The sequence below is a fragment of the Physella acuta genome, unplaced genomic scaffold (assembly GCF_028476545.2).
Source record: "Physella acuta isolate Inbredline_101_S28 unplaced genomic scaffold, ASM2847654v3 ptg001799l, whole genome shotgun sequence".
NCBI lineage: Eukaryota > Metazoa > Mollusca > Gastropoda > Physidae > Physella > Physella acuta.
The window spans coordinates 13,279-37,061 of NW_026733309.1; the positions used below are offsets into that span (position 1 = coordinate 13,279).

Consider the following 23,783-nt stretch of genomic DNA (forward strand, 5'->3'; position numbering starts at 1 on the left):
AGTTGTGGTCCAAACTTCAGGTCAGTTGTGGTCCAAGCTACAGGTCAGTTGTGGTCCCAGCTACAGGTCAGTTGTGGTCCAAACTACAGGTCAGTTGTGGTCCCAGCTACAGGTCAGTTGTGGTCCCAGCTACAGGTCAGTGGTCCAAGCTACGGATCAGTGGTCCAAACTACAGGTCAGTTGTGGTCCAAACTACAGGTCAGTTGTGGTCCAGGCTACAGGTCAGTTGTGGTCCAGGCTACAGGTCAGTTGTGGTCCAAACTACAGGTCAGTTGTGGTCCAAACTACAGGTCAGTTGTGGTCCAAGCTACAGGTCAGTTGTGGTCCAAGCTACAGGTCAGTTGTGGTCCAGGCTACAGGTCAGTTGTGGTTCAAGCTACAGGTCAGTTGTGGTCCCAGCTACAGGTCAGTGGTCCAAGCTACAGGTCAGTGGTCAAAGCTACAGGTCAGTGGTCCAGGCTACAGGTCAGTTGTGGTCCCAGCTACAGGTCAGTTGTGGTCCAAGCTACGGATCAGTGGTCCAAACTACAGGTCAGTTGTGGTCCCAGCTACAGGTCAGTTGTGGTCCCAGCTACAGGTCAGTGGTCCCAGCTACGGATCAGTGGTCCAAACTACAGGTCAGTTGTGGTCCCAGCTACAGGTCAGTTGTGGTCCCAGCTACAGGTCAGTGGTCCAGGCTACAGGTCAGTTGTGGTCCAAACTTCAGGTCAGTTGTGGTCCAAGCTACAGGTCAGTTGTGGTCCCAGCTACAGGTCAGTGGTCCAAGCTACGGATCAGTGGTCCAAACTACAGGTCAGTTGTGGTCCCAGCTACAGGTCAGTTGTGGTCCCAGCTACAGGTCAGTGGTCCAGGCTACAGGTCAGTTGTGGTCCAAACTTCAGGTCAGTTGTGGTCCAAGCTACAGGTCAGTTGTGGTCCAGGCTACAGGTCAGTTGTGGTCCAAGCTACAGTTTAGTGGTCCCTTTCTATATGTCTGTACAGTGTCTGCCTGTGACCTATGTAGGTAGAGGATTAGATATAATAACAGCTTTTAAATTGACGCCATTTTTCAAGATTCGGACATGACTCACCTTTATAGCTGATCGCAAGGTTTTTAACATACACAATTTCACTATTCGCAGGTTTTTAACATACACAATTTCACTATTCGCAGGCTTTTGACATACACAATTTCACTATTCGCAGGTTTTTGACATACACAATTTCACTATTCGCAGGCTTTTGACATACACAATTTCACTATTCGCGGGCTTTTGACATACGCAATTTCACTATTCGCAGGCTTTTGACATACACAATTTCACTGTTCGCAGTTTTTTAACATACACAGTTTCACTGTTCGCAGGTTTTTGACGCCCGCCACATCTTGACAGCCAGGGGCATGTACGAGGCGCTGTGTAACCACATCAAGTACGCCACAAACAAGGGAAACTTAAGGTGAGAACAGCTTACTTTGGACGTCTTGTTAAAGCTAAATTAGGAACAGCTTACTTTGTTGTCTTAGTTAAATTAGGAACAGCTTACTTTGTTGTCTTAGTTAAATTAGGAACAGCTTACTTTATTGTCTTAGTTAAATTAGGAACAGCTTACTTTATTGTCTTAGTTAAATTAGGAACAGCTTACTTTATTGTCTTAGTTAAATTAGGAACAGCTTACTTTATTGTCTTAGTTAAATTAGGAGCAGCTTACTTTGTTGTCTTAGTTAAACTAGGAACAGCTTAACTCAACTACTTGTTGTAGTTAATTAATTTGAAAAAGCGTCATACTTAGTTTTAAGTTCCTGATAAAACGATGCTGCAAAATAGAATTGACACTACTCTTAGTAAAATGTAAACTCTACTGGTTTTGTTATTAAAACATACACCCTAGATCTACTGTTACAGCCATCATGATACGTATAGTTTTCTTACACAGTTAAAAAAATTTTTTGTCTTTGTTAAATCCTTACGTCTGCCATGCAACTTCATCTGTATTTGCTAGGTCTTTCTCACATAACATTTTGACCTTATTAGGTCAGCAATAACTGTACACATTTTACAATTGCTAGGTCCGCCATCACGATTTTCCCCCAACGTAAAGATGGACGCCGGGACTTCCGAGTCTGGAACTCTCAGCTGATCCGTTACGCCGGCTACAAGATGGAGGACGGTCGTATCGTCGGTGACCCGGCTAACGTCGACTTGACGGAGGTAACACGGATATAGGGATCGTGCAGGGGTCCTAAAGAACACTAATATAAGGGTCCTAAAGAACACCAATATAGGGGTCGTGCAGGGGTCCTAAAGAATACTAATATAAGGGTCCTAAAGAACACCATTATAGGGGTCGTGCAGGGGTCCTAAAACACCAATTTAGGGGTCGTGCAGGGGTCCTAAAACAACAATTTAGGGGTCCTAAAGAACACTAATATAGGGGTCGTGCAGGGGTCCTAAAAACACCAATATAGGGGTCGTGTAGGGTCCTAAAGATCACTAATATAGAGGTCCTAAAGAACACCAATATAGGGGTCGTGCAGGGGTCCTAAAGAACACTAATATAAGGGTCCTAAAGAACACCAATATAGGGGTCGTGCAGGGGTCCTAAAGAATACTAATATAAGGGTCCTAAAGAACACCATTATAGGGGTCGTGCAGGGGTCCTAAAACACCAATTTAGGGGTCCTAAAGAACACTAATATAGGGGTCGTGCAGGGGTCCTAAAGAACACCAATATAGGTGTCGTGCAGGGGTCCTAAAGAACACCAATATAGGGGTCGTGCAGGGGTCCTAAAGAACACCAATATAGGGGTCGTGCAGGGGAGAGGTAGAGGTAGCAAAATTAAGAACTATCCTTCAGCTAGCTGTTGTCCGTAAATTGTTGTCATGGACTGCTGCTTTTCAAGGGGCAGATAAATATCTTTTAGATATCTCGAGCTACTGATGGTGTTTTAAATTTAAAGCAAATATTTTTAGTCGTGTTGACTTCATAAATTAGGAATAACTAAAAAGTAGAACATAAAACAAATATAATAAACCTTTATAAATGGTTTTTACATATTTTTTTTACTTTCTCGTATATACGAAGTATAGAGAAAGTCTTGTAATCGTGCAAAAAAAAAATCGAGATTTTTGCAAATCTCGACGTTTTGCATCTCACTGATACGGAAAAACATAATTTTGCAATCTTGTCCGTATGTCTGTGTGTCTGTGTGTGTGTGTGTGTGTGTGTCCGTGTGTAAACACGATAACTTGAGTACCGTTACAGCTAGGTTGATGAAATTTCATATATAAGTATTTAATCAAAATCGTAGATCCGTATCAACTTTTGAGCGATTTCCGATAACCGGAAGTGGTACTTTTCCTACTTTGAATTTTTCAAAAGCCTATAACTTGAGTACTATTTCAGATAGATAAATGAAATTTCATACGTAAGTAAAAGATCTAATTCTCTACCTTCTATTAAATTTTGAGTCATTTCCGTTGACTGGAAGTAGTACTTTACGCTACTTCCGATTTCTCAAAAAACTAATGTAAATTTTAAAAGTAATAATAATATTGCGCACTATTATGCGCTTTTTTATTTCGCGTTCACTTGGTGTGCAATTAATTTGTCTACGAGATTTTATTCTATTTTTAAAACTTTAAGTATTTAAAATGGATTAAAAATCATGTCTATAGCCCGAGTTCCCATCCCCTGTTATTTTATATAAGAATATTCGAGAAAGTTTAGGGGAGATCACTCCCGGTTTATTTACGGTTGTTTTGAAGTATATTTTTAAAATAGGCGATGAAGTTGTCCCATTTGAGTAAAGTAGTTATATGTGTTTTATATCGTGTGTTGTTCCAGCAATGTGTGAAGCTGGGATGGAAGCCCAAGTACGGAATGTTTGATATTCTCCCCTTGGTCCTGTCTGCCGCGGGTTCGGATCCCGAGTGGTTCGAGATTCCCCCCGAGCTTGTGTTAGAAGTGAACATCCGCCATCCAAAGTAAGTTTCGTGGTCTCTTTCATGCTACCCTCTTATCAGCTGGCGAATACTGTTAATACATCTTCCCAATTTATGCCAGGTACCCATGGTTTGCTGACCTCGGGCTCAAGTGGTACGCCTTACCCGCTGTTTCAGCCATGCTGTTTGACTGTGGAGGTCTGGAATTCCCGGCATGCCCGTTTAACGGCTGGTACATGGGCACGGAAATTGGAGCCCGCGATTTCTGCGACAGCAACAGATACAACATTATGGAGGTAGCTTTTTCTTGTGTGCTTTGTTGGAAGAGTTATGGAGGTAACTTTTTCTTGTGCGCTTTGTTGGAAGAGTTATGGAGGTAACTTTTTCTTGTGCGCTTTGTTAGAAGAGTTATGGAGGTAACTTTTTCTTGTGCGCTTTGTTGGAAGAGTTATGGAGGTAACTTTTTCTTGTGCGCTTTGTTGGAAGAGTTATGGAGGTAACTTTTTCTTGTGCGCTTTGTTGGAAGAGTTATGGAGGTAACTTTTTCTTGTGCGCTTTGTTGGAAGAGTTATGGAGGTAACTTTTTCTTGTGCGCTTTGTTGGAAGAGTTATGGAGGTAACTTTTTCTTGTGCGCTTTGTTGGAAGAGTTATGGAGGTAACTTTTTCTTGTGCGCTTTGTTGGAAGAGTTATGGAGGTAACTTTTTCTTGTGCGCTTTGTTGGAAGAGTTATGGAGGTAACTTTTTCTTGTGCGCTTTGTTGGAAGAGTTCCCTATGTTAGGATTCGAAACTAAGCCTGCGTTGCTATCGATTTGGTCTGACTTGGTCTGACCTCCCCTCCCCCCCCCCTACTTGTACTTACAATTAAACCATAAGTTTAGCTATACTAGTGTATATACAAGATATCAGGTAAGCTTTTATTAAGGACTACAGTATTAGTGTCTTCATTTTGCCGATAATCATGCGCGTACGTAGGGGTCGAGTTGGTAAAGCTCGTGGTTGCAAAACTGAAAAGTCGAGTTCGAACCCTCAGGCAGATGAGGCTCGTTAGCTGGGGACAGACACTTTTCTAGGAGAGACAACTCCAAAATCAAACAACTGCTGCCTTGTAGTTTGTTGTTGGTTGGATAAAGGCTATTCAAAAAGAAAAGCAGGCCGAAATCGAAGTCAATGGCCCTCAATGGCGCATAACCAGTTGACACGTATACTTAATTGTGTTGGAGGGGATCCCTTCCAACACTTAAATTAAGAACGAAGAAAAAGAAGATGCACGTACGTAACTCTAAAACTAGACCTAGACTTTTTTACGTTTTGCTTCCCTAGACCACTAGGTCTTATATCATCTAATTTTCCCCGTAGACTACCCGTGAATCCGTCCCGGATAGTAGCGCACAAGAATGGTAGTCCGGGGGTCTTGAGTTCGGATCTCGCATTTTCATGTTCGTTTGAAATAATAACGGAAGGGCTAGTCGGGTGGTAGAGCGTACGCCTAATAACCCGAAAGTCCTGAGTTCGGATCCCGGTACTTCCCTGAATCCATTCAGTTCTGATGGGTACCTGACTCACATAAAGAAAGTAAAGGCGGCTGGGCATCGTGCTGACTGCACTTTTCCTTCATAAGCCGAGGTAGCTTCACCTGTCGTATGATCCTTCATCTTTGAAAGCGTTCTTTTTTCTTTTTTTTTAGAAAGAGCTATAAAAGCTTTATTATGAATTGAAAGACCAAATGTGCCATCAATTCAACTTTTATTATACCACACCCTTTACACAATTTAACGCTTAGAGTTTCTTCCAGGCACCTCTTCGGGGCGGGGGGGGGGGGGGGGGGGGGACATCGCCCCCCCCCCCCCCCCCTCTGAAAATAGTCTAACTCCCCCCAACGAGATGGAATTTATATAGTAAACATATACTTTTACTAGTGTCCGCCCCCCCCCCCCGGAAAATCTTGACCGCCCCTTCCCCCCCCCCCCCCCCCCCGAAAATATCAAGTGCCCCCCCCCCCCCCCGGAGAAAAAAGTCTGGAAGAAACACTGTTAACGCTATACAACAAAATGCGAATGCACCCCTACCCTCCTTGTGTAATATACATGAACATTATCACCTGAGGGAACTACTATATCCGTTATTACTGCTATGACTCTATCGATACTGACAGAGTGGTATTTGGACGCGGAAGCAGCATTGAAATAACACTTTTGCCAGTATTGTTATTTTCAGTAACAACGCTCGCTTAACAACGCCTCTTGATATCTACTTTAACATTAAACATTACAGAAATTGCTCAAAGATTCTAAATCTATATTTGTACTCCTATAAATGTTTACGTTCGACCCATCTCATATTATCACGTGACTGTAAATAACATCCTAGATGGCGCTAAAGTGTCTGTTCCATTCCGAAGTAATCGAATAGCGCATGTGGATTTAGGTATCGATCCCGGGGCACTGGATACCGCAAGCGGCACGTTCGTTACCCCTTTAAAGCCATGAGCAGTCTGACTACTTGTGGGTCAAGTCGATTACTTCAATATGGCGAGTACTTGTCCAGTATCGATGTGCGCATTCCGCAACTCATATCCAGCTCATCAAATCAATTTTCGTTTTCCAAGACGAAATCAATTTTTCGGAATAAAAAAAAATTGAAATTGTCTTTAGTGTGCTAAATAAGAAAAAAATATTAGAAAATATGTTGCAATGAAAATAAATGGTGTTTGAGTAAATGATATGGGGACATAAGCTGAAACACTACACGTTGAACTCATGTTTCCGTAAATCGGCGAAAATTCGGTAACCCCCCCCCCCCCCCCCCCCCCCCCTTTTCCCCCCTCCACTTACGGATCACCCAGCAATTAACGAAACTGTACTGGCACCAATTAAGCTAGTTTTTTAATTGGTGTCGCTACCGTAGCTGTGCCTACCAAAATGCCAACTTTAATTACTGCTAAAGTCTCAATGAGGTCATAATGGAATCAGATTAGTCCTCACAGTACCGCAGTAAGTAGATAATTATCACCCAACTGAAAATTTATGCGTGAAAATTTGAGCACCATATTCGGCTAAAACTGCCGTCAATGTTGGTTAAAATATTCAGTACAATAATGGACGCTAACGTAATTTTCTAATTAAATCACAACCATCCATTGTAGTGTTTCTGTTCTTTGTGCTGTATAGCCTAGTACTCTCGACGAATGTTGTTAGCGACATGAAATATAGTCAGGATAATTCGGATTTTTCTTAGCTTAAAACTTGAGTATACTGAACCCGATACCCTATCAATCAGAGCAACATTGAGTCATTTTCGTAGATAAACACTCGATTTTTTTTTTATGTAAATGTGTGAAAGCGGTTTTAAGGCCGTCACCAACAGAACAATAACCAATCTCTGCCAGAACCCCTTCCACAACACCTCATGTCCCCTACTCGAAACCCTCCTCTCCCCTACCACAACCCCTCATTTCCCTTCTGTCCCCTAGTACAACCCCTCATGTCCCCTACCAGAACTCCTTCTGTCCCCTAGTACAACCCCTCATGTCCCCTAACAGAACCCCTTCTGTCCCCCCTAACAGAACCCCTTCTGTCCCCTAGTACAACCCCTCATGTCCCCTAACAGAACCCCTTCTGTCCCCCCTACCAGAACTCCTTCTGTCCCCTAGTACAACCCCTCATGTCCCATAACAGAACCCCTTCTGTCCCCCCCTACCAGAACTCCTTCTGTCCCCTAGTACAACCCCTCATGTCCCCTAACAGAACCCCTTCTGTCCCCCCCCTACCAGAACTCCTTCTGTCCCCTAGTACAACCCCTCATGTCCCCTACCAGAACCCCTTCTGTCCCCTAGTACAACCCCTCATGTCCCCTAACAGAACCCCTTCTGTCCCCCCTACCAGAACTCCTTCTGTCCCCTAGTACAACCCCTCATGTCCCCTAACAGAACCCCTTCTGTCCCCCCTACCAGAACTCCTTCTGTCCCCTAGTACAACCCCTCATGTCCCCTACCAGAACCCCTTCTGTCCCCTAGTACAACCCCTCATGTCCCCTAACAGAACCCCTTCTGTCCCCTAGTACAACCCCTCATGTCCCCTAACAGAACCCCTTCTGTCCCCCCTACCAGAACTCCTTCTGTCCCCTAGTACAACCCCTCATGTCCCCTAACAGAACCCCTTCTGTCCCCCCTACCAGAACTCCTTCTGTCCCCTAGTACAACCCCTCATGTCCCCTAACAGAACCCCTTCTGTCCCCCCTACCAGAACTCCTTCTGTCCCCTAGTACAACCCCTCATGTCCCCTACCAGAACCCCTTCTGTCCCCTAGTACAACCCCTCATGTCCCCTAACAGAACCCCTTCTGTCCCCCCTACCAGAACTCCTTCTGTCCCCTAGTACAACCCCTCATGTCCCCTACCAGAACCCCTTCTGTCCCCCCTACCAGAACTCCTTCTGTCCCCTAGTACAACACCTCATGTCCCCTACCAGAACCCCTTCTGTCCCCTAGTACAACCCCTCATGTCCCCTAACAGAACCCCTTCTGTCCCCCCTACCAGAACTCCTTCTGTCCCCTAGTACAACCCCTCATGTCCCCTACCAGAACCCCTTCTGTCCCCCCTACCAGAACTCCTTCTGTCCCCTAGTACAACCCCTCATGTCCCCTAACAGAACCCCTTCTGTCCCCCCTACCAGAACTCCTTCTGTCCCCTAGTACAACCCCTCATGTCCCCTAACAGAACCCCTTCTGTCCCCCCTACCAGAACTCCTTCTGTCCCCTAGTACAACCCCTCATGTCCCCTACCAGAACCCCTCATGTCCCCTAACAGAACCCCTTCTGTCCCCCCTACCAGAACTCCTTCTGTCCCCTAGTACAACCCCTCATGTCCCCTAACAGAGCCCCTTCTGTTTCCCCTACCAGAACCCCTTCTGTCCCCTAGTACAACCCCTCATGTCCCCTAACAGAACCCCTTCTGTCCCCCCTACCAGAACTCCTTCTGTCCCCTAGTACAACCCCTCATGTCCCCTAACAGAACCCCTTCTGTCCCCTAGTACAACCCCTCATGTCCCCTAACAGAACCCCTTCTGTCCCCCCTACCAGAACTCCTTCTGTCCCCTAGTACAACCCCTCATGTCCCCTAACAGAACCCCTTCTGTCCCCCCTACCAGAACTCCTTCTGTCCCCTAGTACAACCCCTCATGTCCCCTAACAGAACCCCTTCTGTCCCCTGCCACAACCCCGCCCATTATCCCCCCCCCCCCCTCTAGAACTTTGATCCAACCGTCACGGCTGTAAATCCGACGTCTGCTGCCAGCGACCGTCAGCCGCCTTTTGGTCACGATTCCAGACCCAGCCGATTGGGTACCCTAATGACGTCATTGGCCGTGAACTCGCCAGGCGCGTTTTTCCAGGTGCGACCAATCTCGGACATCTAGCCGTAGAGACTTAGATGCTGTTCAATTTTAGTTTCATAGTTTTAAATCTCAAAAGTTTTGATACATCTAAATCTACGCGCCAATATCAAAAGTAAAAAAAAAAAATAAAAAAAAAAAAATAAATAAATAAATAAATAAATAAATAAATAAATAAATTGTAGAGGTCAGCTTGTGGGATGAAGCAATGCTATCTATAAATAGGGCTAATAACTGGCCATATTTTTAAGACAATGGGGCAGATAAAGTAGAGCTCATCTGTTTCTCTGACCTAGGCTCTTGATAATCTCAATGGCCCCCCGTCTATACTTTCCCCCGATTTCAGTCAGGTACCTATTAGAGCTGGGTGAATACCCTACGTCTCAAAGTCATTGATCTGAACTCAAGACCTTTAGATTTGTAATAGAGGGTTGTACCACACAACCTCGCCGTGCCGTAGTTACCTTAGCCAAATGTATCTGTTGAATGGTTTTGTAAGGGCCGTAAAGACGTAGCTAGCTCTACAACCATTAAGAATTAAGTTAGAAACTCTTTAATCTTTCCAGTAGAACCTTCATCATGAATTTCTCTTTCAGCCGTGTAGTTTTTTTCTTTTTTCTTTTTAGTTTCGGTTTAATAATTTCTTTCTAAACTGATAACTTTCTCTTACCCCCCCCCCCCCTCCCAACCCCCACACACCCCATACCCTATTGAATATTCATTTTAACGTTTTAGCAACATAAGCTGTTTCAGCCCTAGAGTTTTTTTTTTTTTTTTTTTTTTTTTGGGGGGGGGGGGGGGGGGGGGTTTAAACCTGCTACTAATTTACAAAATATAAACTGAGAGGGAGGAGGGGGCTAAACCTGCATATACCTTACGAGACCGACCCCCTTATCGATACAACATACATCACAAAATAATTTTAGAACATACTTTTGTTTAATTAAATAAAAATTTAAAAATACAAACACAGGCTTTTTTAGCATTTGATTGGACTAATTTTTGCTCAACTATTTTACCCAATACTTCTATCAACATATGGTTTGCAGTAGCTATGTAAGGTAATTATGTAATGAAATTAGACCCCCCCCCCCCCCACTCCAACCTGAAGGCAGTATCAGTCATACTGTTTCTAATATAAAATCTCCACCCACTACCCACACTATCGTTACTTTTTCTACAATTAATTTACCTTTTTTTAAAAAAAAACAAAATGGCGTCTTGTTTTGTCACGTGATTTATAAATCCTAGCACCAGAAGTGGTGTATCAATATTTACATGAACAAGTCAAGCCACGGGACTCGGTTATTGCCCTTGACTGTCGTACGTCAGACTAAAACGGAAGTGATTAGCGCCGCGTTAATTACCAATCGACCTATTGATTAGGGCTAATCGCAAAAAACTTTCTTCGCTTACATTTTCAAATACGAATTTATTTCTTTGTTAGTCTTGTGCGCACGTTTGACACAGTGGGGTGGTGGTGGGGGGGGGGGGGGGGAATGGAGAGGCAAGTTGGTACTTGCGGGGGAGGGGGGTGGGCGGACTTAAGTTTCCGGTGGTAAAAGTAAACATTTTCGATAAATTTCGATTTCCTTTGAGGGGTGGGGGGGTGGGGATGGACTTGCTTTCGGGAGGGGGTTTTACCTTCTCTCCCCCCCCCCCCCCCCCCCAGAGAGTTGATTTTTTTTTTAAACTGTCATTTTTTAGAGCTGTAGTTTGATATCATTGCTTTACACCAGGGGTCTCCAAACTTTTTAGTCCGAGGGCCGCGTTAACTATCAAATTTCAGTTCGGGGGCCAGTTTCTTCCAGGTGTGTCTTTGATTTTTCTGGCCAAAGTTCCTCAGCCATCACCAACAAACGATTTTTTCTTTGGACAAAAAAATCTCCGCGGGCCGGATGAGAGGACTTCGCCGGCCGCATCCGGCCCGCGGGCCGTAGTTTGGAGACCCCTGCTTTACACGATACATTAAAAAATATATTCCTTTATCAATGACATCTGTAACATTTTAAAGTTTGTTAGAACAGAAGAAAAACGGATTTTCCCGCAATTATTATTAGACGTGCCAGATAACAAAAACGCGCCGATGGTAATTTACGACATTTCTGTAAACGTATTAAAAAGTGGCGCCGGACTTTACAAACAATGGCGACTGCGTCTCCTTCTGTTAGTGTAAAGGGGGGGGGGGGGGCACTTTACGGGTATTTGATACCCAAAGCCTTTGTTTTCTCAAACCTCCCCCTCCCTTCAATGTTTACAGTACCTTAGCCACCCGGGGTAAAAAAATATATGGCCGCTTATCTTGACGGGCTAGTAATGAAAACAACAGTCGCCAGCGTTGAAATGGTACCAGGCTCATTATACCACGTGACCAGAGCAATTCTTGAATCAACAGATGGAGTGGCGCTCGATAGCGGCTAAAAATAGAAACCCGAAATTGGACTGATATTAAAAAAAAAAGAAAATCTCTAACCCAAGTTATTTTAAACGCTGCTAATCTCTTAACCAAATTTCTTGTAAAAGCTGTTATGTCTAATCTCTACCATAAATTGTTTTAAACACCGTTAGGTCTAGTCTCTATAGTAATTTGTTTGCAATGCCGTTGTATTTAATCTCTACTATAAATTGTTTAAAATCCTTTTAGTATATATATCTATATATGTAAAGAAAAGCGGTTGGGTACCCATAGGGCAATTCCCGGCGCCGCAGGCTCTTCAAATTTGGCAGGCTCCTACCTCGGGTCAACAGAACATTGGGGATGGTACCGATCGGCCGCAAAGTCCACGGTGAGGGTGTCAAAACTGACCTCGTCTGACCGGCGCCTTATATGAGCTATATATCGAAAAAAAAACATTTAGCCGAACGACCTCCATGATATTTTGTGAGGTCGTAGAAAAACGCTTATGGCTGTCCGAAAAACATTCGCCATATCTGGGAAAACTCTTTAAAGTGGTCAAAACTGACCAGTCGTTTTTTCCCTATATAACCTTTGTAATTTATGTCAAAAACAGAGGGTAATTTCAACACAGATTTTAGGATACTTACCGTCTGTACGTCTGACTAATTTTTTGCATGCACCTCTGTAAATTGCTAGGCCTTATGGGAAAACTGTCGGTGCGACTCAAAAATGACCGCGAGTTTTTCTGAGAAGCTGCGCCCCGCCCCCCTTTTCCTCTCCCCCTCCCCCCCCCCCCCCCCCCCGAAAAGGTTATTGAACGTAACGCTGGCCGAAATATAGGGCTGTATTATGGAACTTTCATTAAGGTTTAATAGTTATTGAAAACCTTAATGCACTCATTAATTAGTGCTGGGTTAAAACGCATTAGATTCGATTCAAAACGGTGGTATCGATTGTCAGAGTGAAACGGACCCACCGCACAAAACAAAGCCCTCTTGAAATTACATTCTCTTTTATTTCCCTTTGATCCTTCAATGAAAGCTTGACACGCTTAAAAAATCTGGCCACTACTGATAGTTTATACTATGAGTGTATCGCTCCGTATTGCCTAATTGGAAATTTCGTCTGTCTAAAAGTAAAAGTTACAAACGACTCTGCTGTCATTATTGATTGAATGTTTTATAAAAGGAATATATTTAAGATTACTTAATGGTTTGATTACTAAATACTTTAATTGTAGTTCAACGGATTCTATTTTAGGTATGCCTTTTAAAATATTGAAGTATAGATCTAATAGCTACCAAACTCGATTAAGTTGGAGAAATCAGAAATGTTTTAATTAAACCGTCTTTAATTAAACTGTTACTTTAATTGGGGTCGTGCACTTGATCCATCCCTTCCCCATGTTACGTTATGACATTGCTATATCTCCCGTATCACTTTAAGTTTACAATGTTTGTAATGAACAGATACTACAGAGCACAAAAATAGGGATGAGGCTAGGGGGGGGGGGGGGATTTGGGTGATTGTGGGAAGGGGTCTGATAATTTTAGAGGGGAAAAAACGTATTAAGTTCTTGACTCGCCCATTCTCATAATATTTCAAAAAGCGCTAACTACTTTATTCGTACAAGAATTAAAGAGAAACTATCGTGTTAAATCTTCTTTAGAGATGGCTGTAAAGAGTTAAACTTACCTAAAATAAGAGAAAAAAAGAACTAAGTGTCAGCTCAATCATCTAACAACTTAGATAACAAAAAAAGAATTACAAAAAATTAAATCAAAATCAATGTAGGCTGGTCTATATCTACAAAACTGCTCCACCATCCCAATAAAAAATACAATAACGGAACGAATTTAACCACCATCTTATCCACTTCTTATTACAAAATTTGCGCACGGTCCCTTCAAAAATATCAGGCTAAACAATATCATCAACGGTACTAAATTTAGCTATTAAAAAACCCTGCGAGAGCGGCAAAATAAGTTTCTTTTCTTTCCTTGTTAAAAATCGGGGATTACTAAAAGTGCCTTAAAATACGCGATAGGTAAAAATAAAAATACAGTAAAACTGGCAGCAATATAAATGGTTCTATATTCTGATCAATTAATTAAGCTTTTTTCGTTTAGAATGGTTAGTAAACTGTTAAACGTAGGGAGGTTTCACTGCGCTAACGATGTAAGGGACATAACTCTGATTAATGTTGACATTCAGCAGGATCATTGGAAGAGTGGTTTATCTTAGGTGTAGCAACTTTGACAAATTGAAATACTAAATCTAGATCTAGATCTAGATCTAGAAATCTAGAATAGATCTAGATCTTAGACCAATTTTTGCTGTGTTATTTCAACGCCAAAGCTAGACACAGGTTATTATGGGTTTCCAAAGGTATAGCGCATTATTAAACTCAACAAAACTTTATTTAATTACAATTAAGTGAAGACTGAAGACTGTCATGTACCTTTGCTTTGATTTTGAACCAAATATAAAATTTTGTTTTTTATTAAATACTAAAATACTATAATAGGCCTAGATCTACTCATTATGAAATTTTATCAAAATGCCTACTATTAAGTCTTAGATAGTAATTTATTTAATAATTTAGGGCTTAGTTAGGCCTAATAATAATTTTTACTAATTTTTTCTATTTTTTACCCTTCATCACTCTTCACACGAACTATTAAAAAAACAACTATTAGGCCCCTAGATCTAGATCTAGATCTAGGCCTAATTTAAATAAGAGACAATATCAATATTAAATTGAAGTCTTCTAGATCTAGGGTGTGTTCCAAATTAGTTAGTTTGTAATAATTTTTTTTTAAAAACGTTGTGGTGTAGATTTAGCTTTATGTACGTCACTCCACTGAATGTTTTAGACTATAGTATTTTTCACTGTCTCTTATGTCAACTTTTCCTCCCATAACAAGAATTTACTATTACCCTTATTTTTTAAAGGTTCACTTTCTTATATCCTGCCCCCACATTTCAATTTTGCGTTTAATGGACTTAAACATATTTTTATTTTTCAGACTGTGGCCACTAAAATGGGCTTGGACACAAAGAAGTCTTCATCTCTGTGGAAGGACAGGGCTCTAGTAGAGGTCAATCTGGCTGTGCTGTACAGCTTTCAGGTCAATATCTTGTCCACTTCATGATTTAGTGGGATTACTATAGTCTAGGCAGGATGGATATAGTACTCATACTGATATTAGTAGTAGTACCTTACCATAGTACAGCGGGGATACGATTACAGTACCAATGTGTAGACAGAAAATAATAGCAGTACCAAAGTATTAAGTGCAGTATAGTACCTTAGTACAGACAATATACCACAGTACCAGAAGTGCTGAGATAACCTAGTACTGTACGATAGTATTGAAAGGAAAGGATACAGTATCATAAATGCAGACAGTTATTTTTTCTATCTAAATGTCAATAGTAACTATCTATTCTGATCACTATGGGAACAAAACTGCAATTACTTTTCCAAAATTTTAAACTCAATTTATGTATCTGTTTCAGACAAGTGGAGTGACCATCACTGACCACCATGCAGCCAGCGAGTCCTTCATGAAACACATGGAGAACGAACACAAACTTCGAGGCGGTTGCCCCAGTGACTGGGTCTGGGTCGTCCCTCCCATGAGTGGGTGTATCATGGAAGTTTTTCACCAGGAGATGTTGCTGTACAAGCTGAAACCTTCTTATGAGTATCAGGTAAAGGAGATGTTGATTTCAGTATCAGGTAAAGGAGATGTTGATTTTAGTACAGGGATAAAAATGTTAGACAGTCTTGACATGTAAGGAGGGAAAGTTGTGGGCCTATAAATTTTATTTTTAGATAACCTCAGACTCAGGACCTGGAAACTAAGATTTCTGTCCGATAATTTTCATTTTTAGTATTGTAGTAATCGAATAAATACTTAACAATCATTATTGTAATATATTATAATTTATATATATATATAATATATATATATATATATATATATATATATATATATATATATATATATATATATATATATATATATATATATATATAAAAGCCTATACATATTCTTTGTATGAGAGTTAAGATGTTTTTTTTTGCGTATTTACTTTTGTATTTCTCTGTTGCATATAGGAAGAAGCGTGGAAGACGCATGTCTGGAAGAAAGACAGAGACAAGCCAAAATCTACTGACAAGCCCAAGAGGAGATTTGGATTTAAAGAACTGGCAAGGTAGAGAAATATAAGCCTAGATAAACAAAGATAAGCCCATGTGTTAATAAATAAATATAAATTATTAAAATTAGGAGTAATATTTGCACAAATCTAAACCCATATATTAATTAAAATTAAATTTGTTAAAATTAAAAACAAGTTTTTTAAAATATAAACAATTGTGTTTATTACAATTCACAAATATTGTGTATCACATTGAATTATATTCATTTTTAAATATGTAGGCCCTATCACATGTATGTTAATTTGAATGAAGATATTTATTAAATAAAAGTAAATGTGTCAAAATACAGAACAAAAATAGAAGAATGTCCATGAAACCAGTATTATTTAATTAAAATTGATTAAAAAGCAGGTAACAAAATATGAAGAGAATTTTTATGGAGCTGCATACATCAATCATAAATTATTTTAAACTTGCATACAAATAATGCAAAAGTTTTGTAGGCTTACTTGTATTTCTTAAAATTTATTTGATAAAATATTACTTTTTAGTCTTGCCAGTTTATTAATATACTACTTTTATGGTATTTTGTTACTAACTCGCCAACATCACTGTCATCTCCAGAGCTGTCAAGTTTTCCGCTAAACTAATGGGCAAAGCTCTAGCAAGACGTGTCAAGTGCACCATTCTGTTTGCCACAGAAACTGGAAAATCTGAGAGATTTGCCAACACATTGGGAGAAATATTCAAACATGCATTTGATGCTAAGGTACACTAATATTTTTTTTTTGGTGTCTTAAGGCGTATGATAAAATATTTATTTTCTCATAAAACTTCTGAAATTTGAATGCAGGTTGAGTAAAGACATTAGGCTGAATAAAAATATTAAGAGCTTAGTGTAAACTTACTGATGGAATTTCCAACTTAGTATAAATTTTGTTTTTGAGTACATTTTATTTTCTGTAGAAATTATGATTTAATGAATTTGAAATGTTTTATTTATTTACATTTTTTTTACACTGATATAAACAGACTGTGCCGTATGTCACTATGCCTATACTTGGATAAGTTAGGAGTCACAGCTCATAGTTAGCTAACACGAATTGCAATGATGCTAAACACATTTCGATGCAGTATTAGCTTGGTATTTGTTCTTGTGATTCCAGGTACTTTGTATGGAGGATTATGATGTGAACTCTCTGGAACATGAGTCCTTAGTGATTGTCATCTCCAGTACATTTGGTAACGGGGATCCTCCTGAGAATGGGGAGGTGAGAATTTTTTTCTACTCACTTAGTTTTTTATTGTATAAGGCTTGCTAAAGTTATATAAGTTTAAAAAAAAAAATTAAATTTTTAAATAAAATAAAATCTCTCTCTATATATAAAGATATATAAAAAAAGATTTGTGTTATGTGATTTGTGTAAATTTTACACAAATACAAAACACGATTTTACATTTTATTGAATATTAACTGATAATGGCACACTTAGACTCAATCCAAGGCAGATAATTAATGTTGCTGTGAAAAAAAAATTATTTCCCTTAATTTCTTTGTTGATAAAGGTTAAGTTTACAATTTTATTTCTAATAAAACATTACATTTGTTCCATAACTTAAAATTTTTTTTATTAAATTTGTTTGATCTATTTGCTGACATGTTTTGTATTATTAAAAATGCAGGCGTTTGCTAAAAGTTTGTATGAAATGAAGCCAGCAGAGACCATGAATGGGTAAGAACATTTAACATACTCAAGTGAATTACATTTTTTCCCTTTACACTTTGGCTATTTGGTAAATAATTTTTTGTTCCTGATTTTTACATATACTCCCTACTGTTATTGTGCTTGTTCAGTATCTGGTTCAGAGAAAAATATATTTAAAAAATAAATAACCAGGAAATAATTACCTTGTAATAAAAAAAAATAGCATTAATGAACTATAATTTATCTATTCATATTGTATTGAAACAATGTATTGAAAGTTATGAAACCATATGCTAATGAAATATAAAGTGTAGTTAATTCAATTTTTTTTTTAATTTTAAAAATATTAACATAATTTATAGAACTGACTGATTTCGGTAAATTCATTATTTGTATGTCAATTTTCCAGAGACATAAATGGGACCAGGTCACATTCTTCATACGTTAGAATGAGCATCTCCAGTGAGAAAGAGGTCAGACTGGACAGTGAAGATTTAAATAGCGCTGCAGATTCTCTTGCTATGGTCACTGGGCCACTGGGCAATGTTAGGTAACTCTTTGTGTGTGTGTGAAAACTATCATCTCTGAGCTTTAAGATTTTACTGTTGGCTGTTCTGATGTATCAGAATTTGTCTATCTGTTTGCACAGAAAAGTTGGTTTACTGATTAGATTTTTCAACAAGCAGACCATTATATTAAAGAGTGATTTTGAGTATATATTTTCTATGTAAACTTAATATTTTTTGGTTTCATCGAAGGATATTTGGGAGGGCGGGGGTGGCGTTTCATTGTATGAGCAACTTGAGGGGTATGTGTAGATGACAATGCTGCAACTCTTTGTATCTGGATTTAGAGCTTATTACTAATAAATGAGGGGAGTAAATTAAGATTTATGTTTTTTTTCTATAGTTGAAGAAAAATAATCTTTGATTTTTAAATGCTTTTTTTTTTCTTTAACTGTCGACTGATAATATAATTTTTGTTTATCATTTATCAAACCAAATTCCATTTATTATTTCACATGGGTTTTTAATCTCCACTACCTTGCATTAGAAATTAGCTGTCATTACAGATTAAATAAACAAATAGTTTGTTGTTTTTGGTACAAATTCTTACCGATTTCTACAGATATTCAGTTTTTGCTTTGGGGTCTAAGGCTTATCCACATTTTGCTGCTTTTGGCCACTACATTGACAACACACTCCATGATTTGGGGGCTGAGAGAATTTTTCCAGTTGGAGAAGGGGATGAACTCTGTGGTCAAGAACAGAGTTTTAGGACTTGGGCTGAGGGAGTTTTTAAGGTAAGAGTTATTTCCCATGTTATACAATTTTAGATTTATAAATAACAAGCAAATTATAATTTAAAACAGTTTTTCTAAGGCTATTTATATCTTTCAAAAGAAAATGAGCATTATTTTAGCATGTCTTGCATTTTTATTAATTTTAAAATTAAGACTATAGACTTGTAAGCCAAACTAATACAATGCGTCAAAAAATGTAATTTCATTGCATTTCTACTTGAGCCCCATTCAAATTAACATAATTACTCTAGGCTGCATGCGACACATTCTGTCTGGGTGATGATGTGAACATCAGTGAAGCCACAGGTGCACTAAACAACAGTGACCACAGCTGGCTGCCCAACAGGTTTAGGATTACACCAGTGGACAGTGGCAAGGAACCGGACATGTGTGAAGGTACGGTTTTATCTTCCTCATTTGAAATTATCACATTTGCAAAGCAATGTATGTGTGAAGGTACAATTTAATTTTATTATTTAAAAATTATCTTTTGTTAATCACCCATCCACAACAATGTATTAAAATTAACATAATTTAGATAAGTTGTTAGTTGAATTAAAATTAATATTAACTAAACATTTTATTTTTGTTAAAATTAAAATGTATGTTTATTTTATTTTTGTTAAAATTTAAATGTAAAATATTTATTTTATTTTTGTTAAAATTAAAATGTATAATATCTATATATATAATTCTCCTCTTCGAGCCGTTAGAAAACAAGCTGCAAACGCTCTCCCTACCTCCCCACCCCTACATGGTTTTTGTGAGCTGTGTTCACTCTAAATGTTTACAAGCAGAGCCAACGATTTTAAACGTAGGGGGGGGAAGGAAGGGGGGGGGGTTATGGTCCTTAACGAGCTACTTATAGTGTTTTAAAGAAATATTTTCAGTGGCAGCGTTGGTACTGTCGAATTCACAAATTTTGAATTACTGAAAAGTAGAAAAAAACAATAACTAAATAGCGGCGTATGCTATGCCGCGGGCCGGCTCGTTTATTTTATTTTTCTTGAACTATGACAAATACTTTTTTTTATATTTTTTTTCTAGCCCTATCTAAAGTTCATAGCAAACGTGTGCTTCCCTGTTTATTGACTGAAAGGATCCAGCTACAGGCCTCAGACTCTGAGTAAGTTCCAAATGAGATTTGATTTAATAATTATTCATCTTTCAATTTATTAACATCAGGACACTTTCACAGTGACTATCATTTCAGCCAGAGGGCAAGCCTATTGAAACTATTAATTGCTACAGTGGGATAAGGCTATTTTAACATTAGTTTTATTGGCTGCCAGTTGACAGCCTTATTAAAAACTGTTAATTAGTAATAAAACAGATATTAAAAGCTGGTTCCAAATTTTTCTTGCCAGAAAGCATATTTTTCAACCAAAATTGAATGTTTTTTAACATTTGTGTAATATAAGTACAAAATTACTTCCGGTTTCATTTAGGCTAGAAATAGTCAAAGAAATAATTACTAGTAATATAATAGTAATTTAGCAACACTTTTAAAAATTTTTTTGATTAGTATAGTCAGGGTGTTGTGGTGATTGGGGATGTTATATTATCTAATATAAATACAATACTATGCTATACACCATAGATCACTATTGTGTATTTTTATCATGGAAAACAATTGTTGTGACTTTCATTGTTTTACTCTCCCTAGCCATTCTGGTAGACTTCAAGGAGAGGTTGAGGGCAGTTTTTGAAAATATTTGAATTGATAAAATAATTATAAACGGCTTTTTAACAACTTATAATCTATAAAAAATATAAAAGTGAATGTAACCAATGGTTCCCAAACGGCTTTAATTTTTACAAATCTAATTATAATTTTATTGCTTGCCATATTTTTTTACAGATTTGTTCAAAAATGTAGTATGATTACATAGACTTTTCATGCCTATTGCTACAGAAGGATAAGGCTATTTTCACAACTGTTTAATTTGCTTCCAGTTGACAAATCACGTTGAGCTGATTCTATACTTGACAAAATAAGATTAGGATATTTTATTTTATTTTATTCCATTAGATTTTAATTCACCCTCCTTTCCCTACACCCCCCCCAGTGAAAGCAGCCTCCTCTTAGTTACCTCCCCTAAGTTTAAAATCGTTTCAAACTAAATTATCTGCCCCTAATAGTCGTCACTAAACCCGGCTCTACAATTGTAAACATTTAGCGTGAACCACAGCTCACCAGCATGTGGGGGTGGGGGTGGTAGGGATATGCCTAGAGAGGAAGAGAGGGGGCTGCTAGGCGCGCTTACAGCTTGGTGTTTTCTATGGTCTCCATGAAGAGAATTATATATATAGATACAGATTAGCCTATTTCAACAATTAATATATCCCTCCCAGCCGGCAGACGATTCTAGTAAAGTTGAACACACAAGGTGCCTCTGAGCTGCTGTATGTACCAGGTGACCATGTTGGCATTTTTCCTGCTAATGCCCCAGAACTGGTGGATGCTATTCTGGCCAGGCTCCACAATGCTCCCCCTCCTGACCAAGTTATACGCACAGAGTTTCTGCATGAAGTTGTCACTCCTTTAGGTATGTTTAGTATGTATGGATAGTCAGTTGTTGTAGAGAGTCTGGTCAATATTCGTATACGTATTTGCTGATGTCTGTATTGTTCAATAACATTATAACATGTATAAGTCAAAACCAATATACATAGTTGTTATTGAAGTTTTGTATTGTTTAATGACTGTATATAATATGTTTAGATCAATAACGGCATACTTAGTTTTTACAGATTATTGGTTAATATCAGTATACCTAATTGTATTTGTAAAGGAAGCTGGGTGTTTTATCAAAGATTGCCGAAGGTCATTTTCATGAATAGGTTCTAGTCCGAAAGCGCCCAACGCCTGAATAGACACAAATGTATATGATTGTTTAAGACCCATAATAGTTTAACCTATCCCCATTACAATTCAAGCTGTAGTTGTGGCTTTTGCTAAGCCTAACAGCAAGCAAATGTATCACTCTAGGCTTTTCCATTCCACCTTTAAGTGAAATACCATCCGTTTTTTTCATGTTAGATGGGTCTGGTAATTAGAGATAACTGTGTAAATGTTTTGTCTGTGTCAGGTACGAGCAAGACCTGGGCAGAGTTTGAGAAGATGCCAGTGTGTAGCATGAGGTCTGCCTTCACCTACATCCTGGACATCACCACCCCACCCTCCCAGTCACTGCTTCAACTGTTGGCCACACAGGCAACCAGAGATGTTGACAGGGAGAGGCTGGAAAATCTGGCCACAGTAACATTCTTTTTTTCTTTTAAAATGACAGCAGTTATGCTTTTTTTTTTCATAAAAAAACATAAAATAGCCTACAATATGCAGAATCAAACTGCATTAATTATGTATGTCAAAGTATGTAATATTTTAACTAAATATGTATTATATAAAAATCTAATTTATCCTGAATGAAGTGTTTGGGTAATTTATATAAATTAGGCCCATATATTTTGAATAGGCCTACTATGAAATACAAGAGAAGTATTATTCCATTTTTTAAAGCAAAAATTCCAGATATTAAAAGTTTTCTATCCGAATTTAGGATTCCAAAGCCTATGAAGACTGGAAGTATGACCTGAGCCCAAACTTGCTGGAAGTCTTGGACCAGTTCTCTTCACTTAAAGTGCCGCCATCTTTGTTGCTGACCCAGCTGCCCTTGCTACAGCAGCGCTACTACAGCATCAGCTCCTCCCTGCTGATGTACCAGGGGGAGATCCACGCCACCATAGCTGTGGTCAAGTTTAGGACACAAGGTAAATCACCATAGCTGTGGTCAAGTTTAGGACACAAGGTAAATCACCATAGCTGTGGTCAAGTTTAGGACACAAGGTAAATCACCATAGCTGTGGTCAAGTTTAGGACACAAGGTAAATCACCATAGCTGTGGTCAAGTTTAGGACCCAAGGTAAGTCACCATAGCTGTGGTCAAGTTTAGGACACAAGGTAAATCATCATAGCTGTGGTCAAGTTTAGGACACAAGGTAAATCACCATAGCTGTGGTCAAGTTTAGGACACAAGGTAAATCACCTTAGCTGTGGTCAAGTTTAGGACACAAGGTAAATCACCATAGCTGTGGTCAAGTTTAGGACACAAGGTAAATCACCATAGCTGTGGTCAAGTTTAGGACACAAGGTAAGTCACCATAGCTGTGGTCAAGTTTAGGACACAAGGTAAATCACCATAGCTGTGGTCAAGTTTAGGACACAAGGTAAATCACCATAACTGTGGTCAAGTTTAGGACACAAGGTAAGCCACCATTGTTGTGGTCAAGTTTAGGACACAAGGTAAATCTAAATCACCATTGCTGAGGTCAAGTTTAGGGCACAAGGTAAATCTGAATAGCAATTATTGTCAAGTTTAGAAGAACAAGGTAAATATAAATCACCAGTGTGGTCAAGTTTAGGACACAATGTTAATCAGGTATTGCATGATCCAGTATATTTTAGTCACCATTCCTATTATCAATATTATACACCGTGAATCTAAATCCTTGTTATTATGGTCCATAGAATACAAGTTAGACTATTGGCTTAACTATTGGAAATTGAAACTTACATTTGTGAAAGTCATAACAGCGCATCAGTGCTATTCCCCCAAAAGATTGTATAAACATGTGTATGAGCAATAAGACATGACATTTTCTTCACCAGATGGCGCTGGGCCAGTCCATGAGGGTGTGTGTTCTGGTTGGATGAACAGATGTCCAGTCGGTACAGTTGTGCCTTGTTTAGTTAGAGCGTAAGTTCATCTTCCTTTTTTTAAAATGAAACCACATTTAACCATTGATATGTTTGGGTAAGAAACTCAGGTTTGATTCATACGTTTGGGTCTGTAGGACCTTGCTGAGTCCACTCAGCTATAACACGTACCT

At 39.0% G+C, this 23,783-nt stretch overlaps 1 protein-coding gene across 2 annotated transcripts in view; it reads left to right on the top strand.

The window, feature by feature from the left end:
* The window catches only part of LOC131930556 (nitric oxide synthase), a 40,966-nt gene that overhangs the window by 10,481 nt on the left and 6,702 nt on the right, over positions 1-23,783 (top strand). For both annotated transcript variants that reach the window (XM_059287098.1, XM_059287097.1), the window contains exons 5-22: positions 1,346-1,437; positions 2,048-2,189; positions 3,826-3,965; positions 4,045-4,219; positions 14,740-14,841; positions 15,233-15,427; positions 15,837-15,934; positions 16,506-16,650; positions 17,048-17,152; positions 17,565-17,614; positions 17,997-18,137; positions 18,716-18,890; positions 19,142-19,286; positions 19,938-20,016; positions 21,246-21,439; positions 21,983-22,152; positions 22,454-22,664; positions 23,563-23,650. In XM_059287098.1, coding sequence (XP_059143081.1) covers positions 1,346-1,437; positions 2,048-2,189; positions 3,826-3,965; positions 4,045-4,219; positions 14,740-14,841; positions 15,233-15,427; positions 15,837-15,934; positions 16,506-16,650; positions 17,048-17,152; positions 17,565-17,614; positions 17,997-18,137; positions 18,716-18,890; positions 19,142-19,286; positions 19,938-20,016; positions 21,246-21,439; positions 21,983-22,152; positions 22,454-22,664; positions 23,563-23,650 — 2,447 coding nt within the window. The remainder of the gene's footprint in view (positions 1-1,345; positions 1,438-2,047; positions 2,190-3,825; positions 3,966-4,044; positions 4,220-14,739; positions 14,842-15,232; positions 15,428-15,836; positions 15,935-16,505; positions 16,651-17,047; positions 17,153-17,564; positions 17,615-17,996; positions 18,138-18,715; positions 18,891-19,141; positions 19,287-19,937; positions 20,017-21,245; positions 21,440-21,982; positions 22,153-22,453; positions 22,665-23,562; positions 23,651-23,783) is intronic.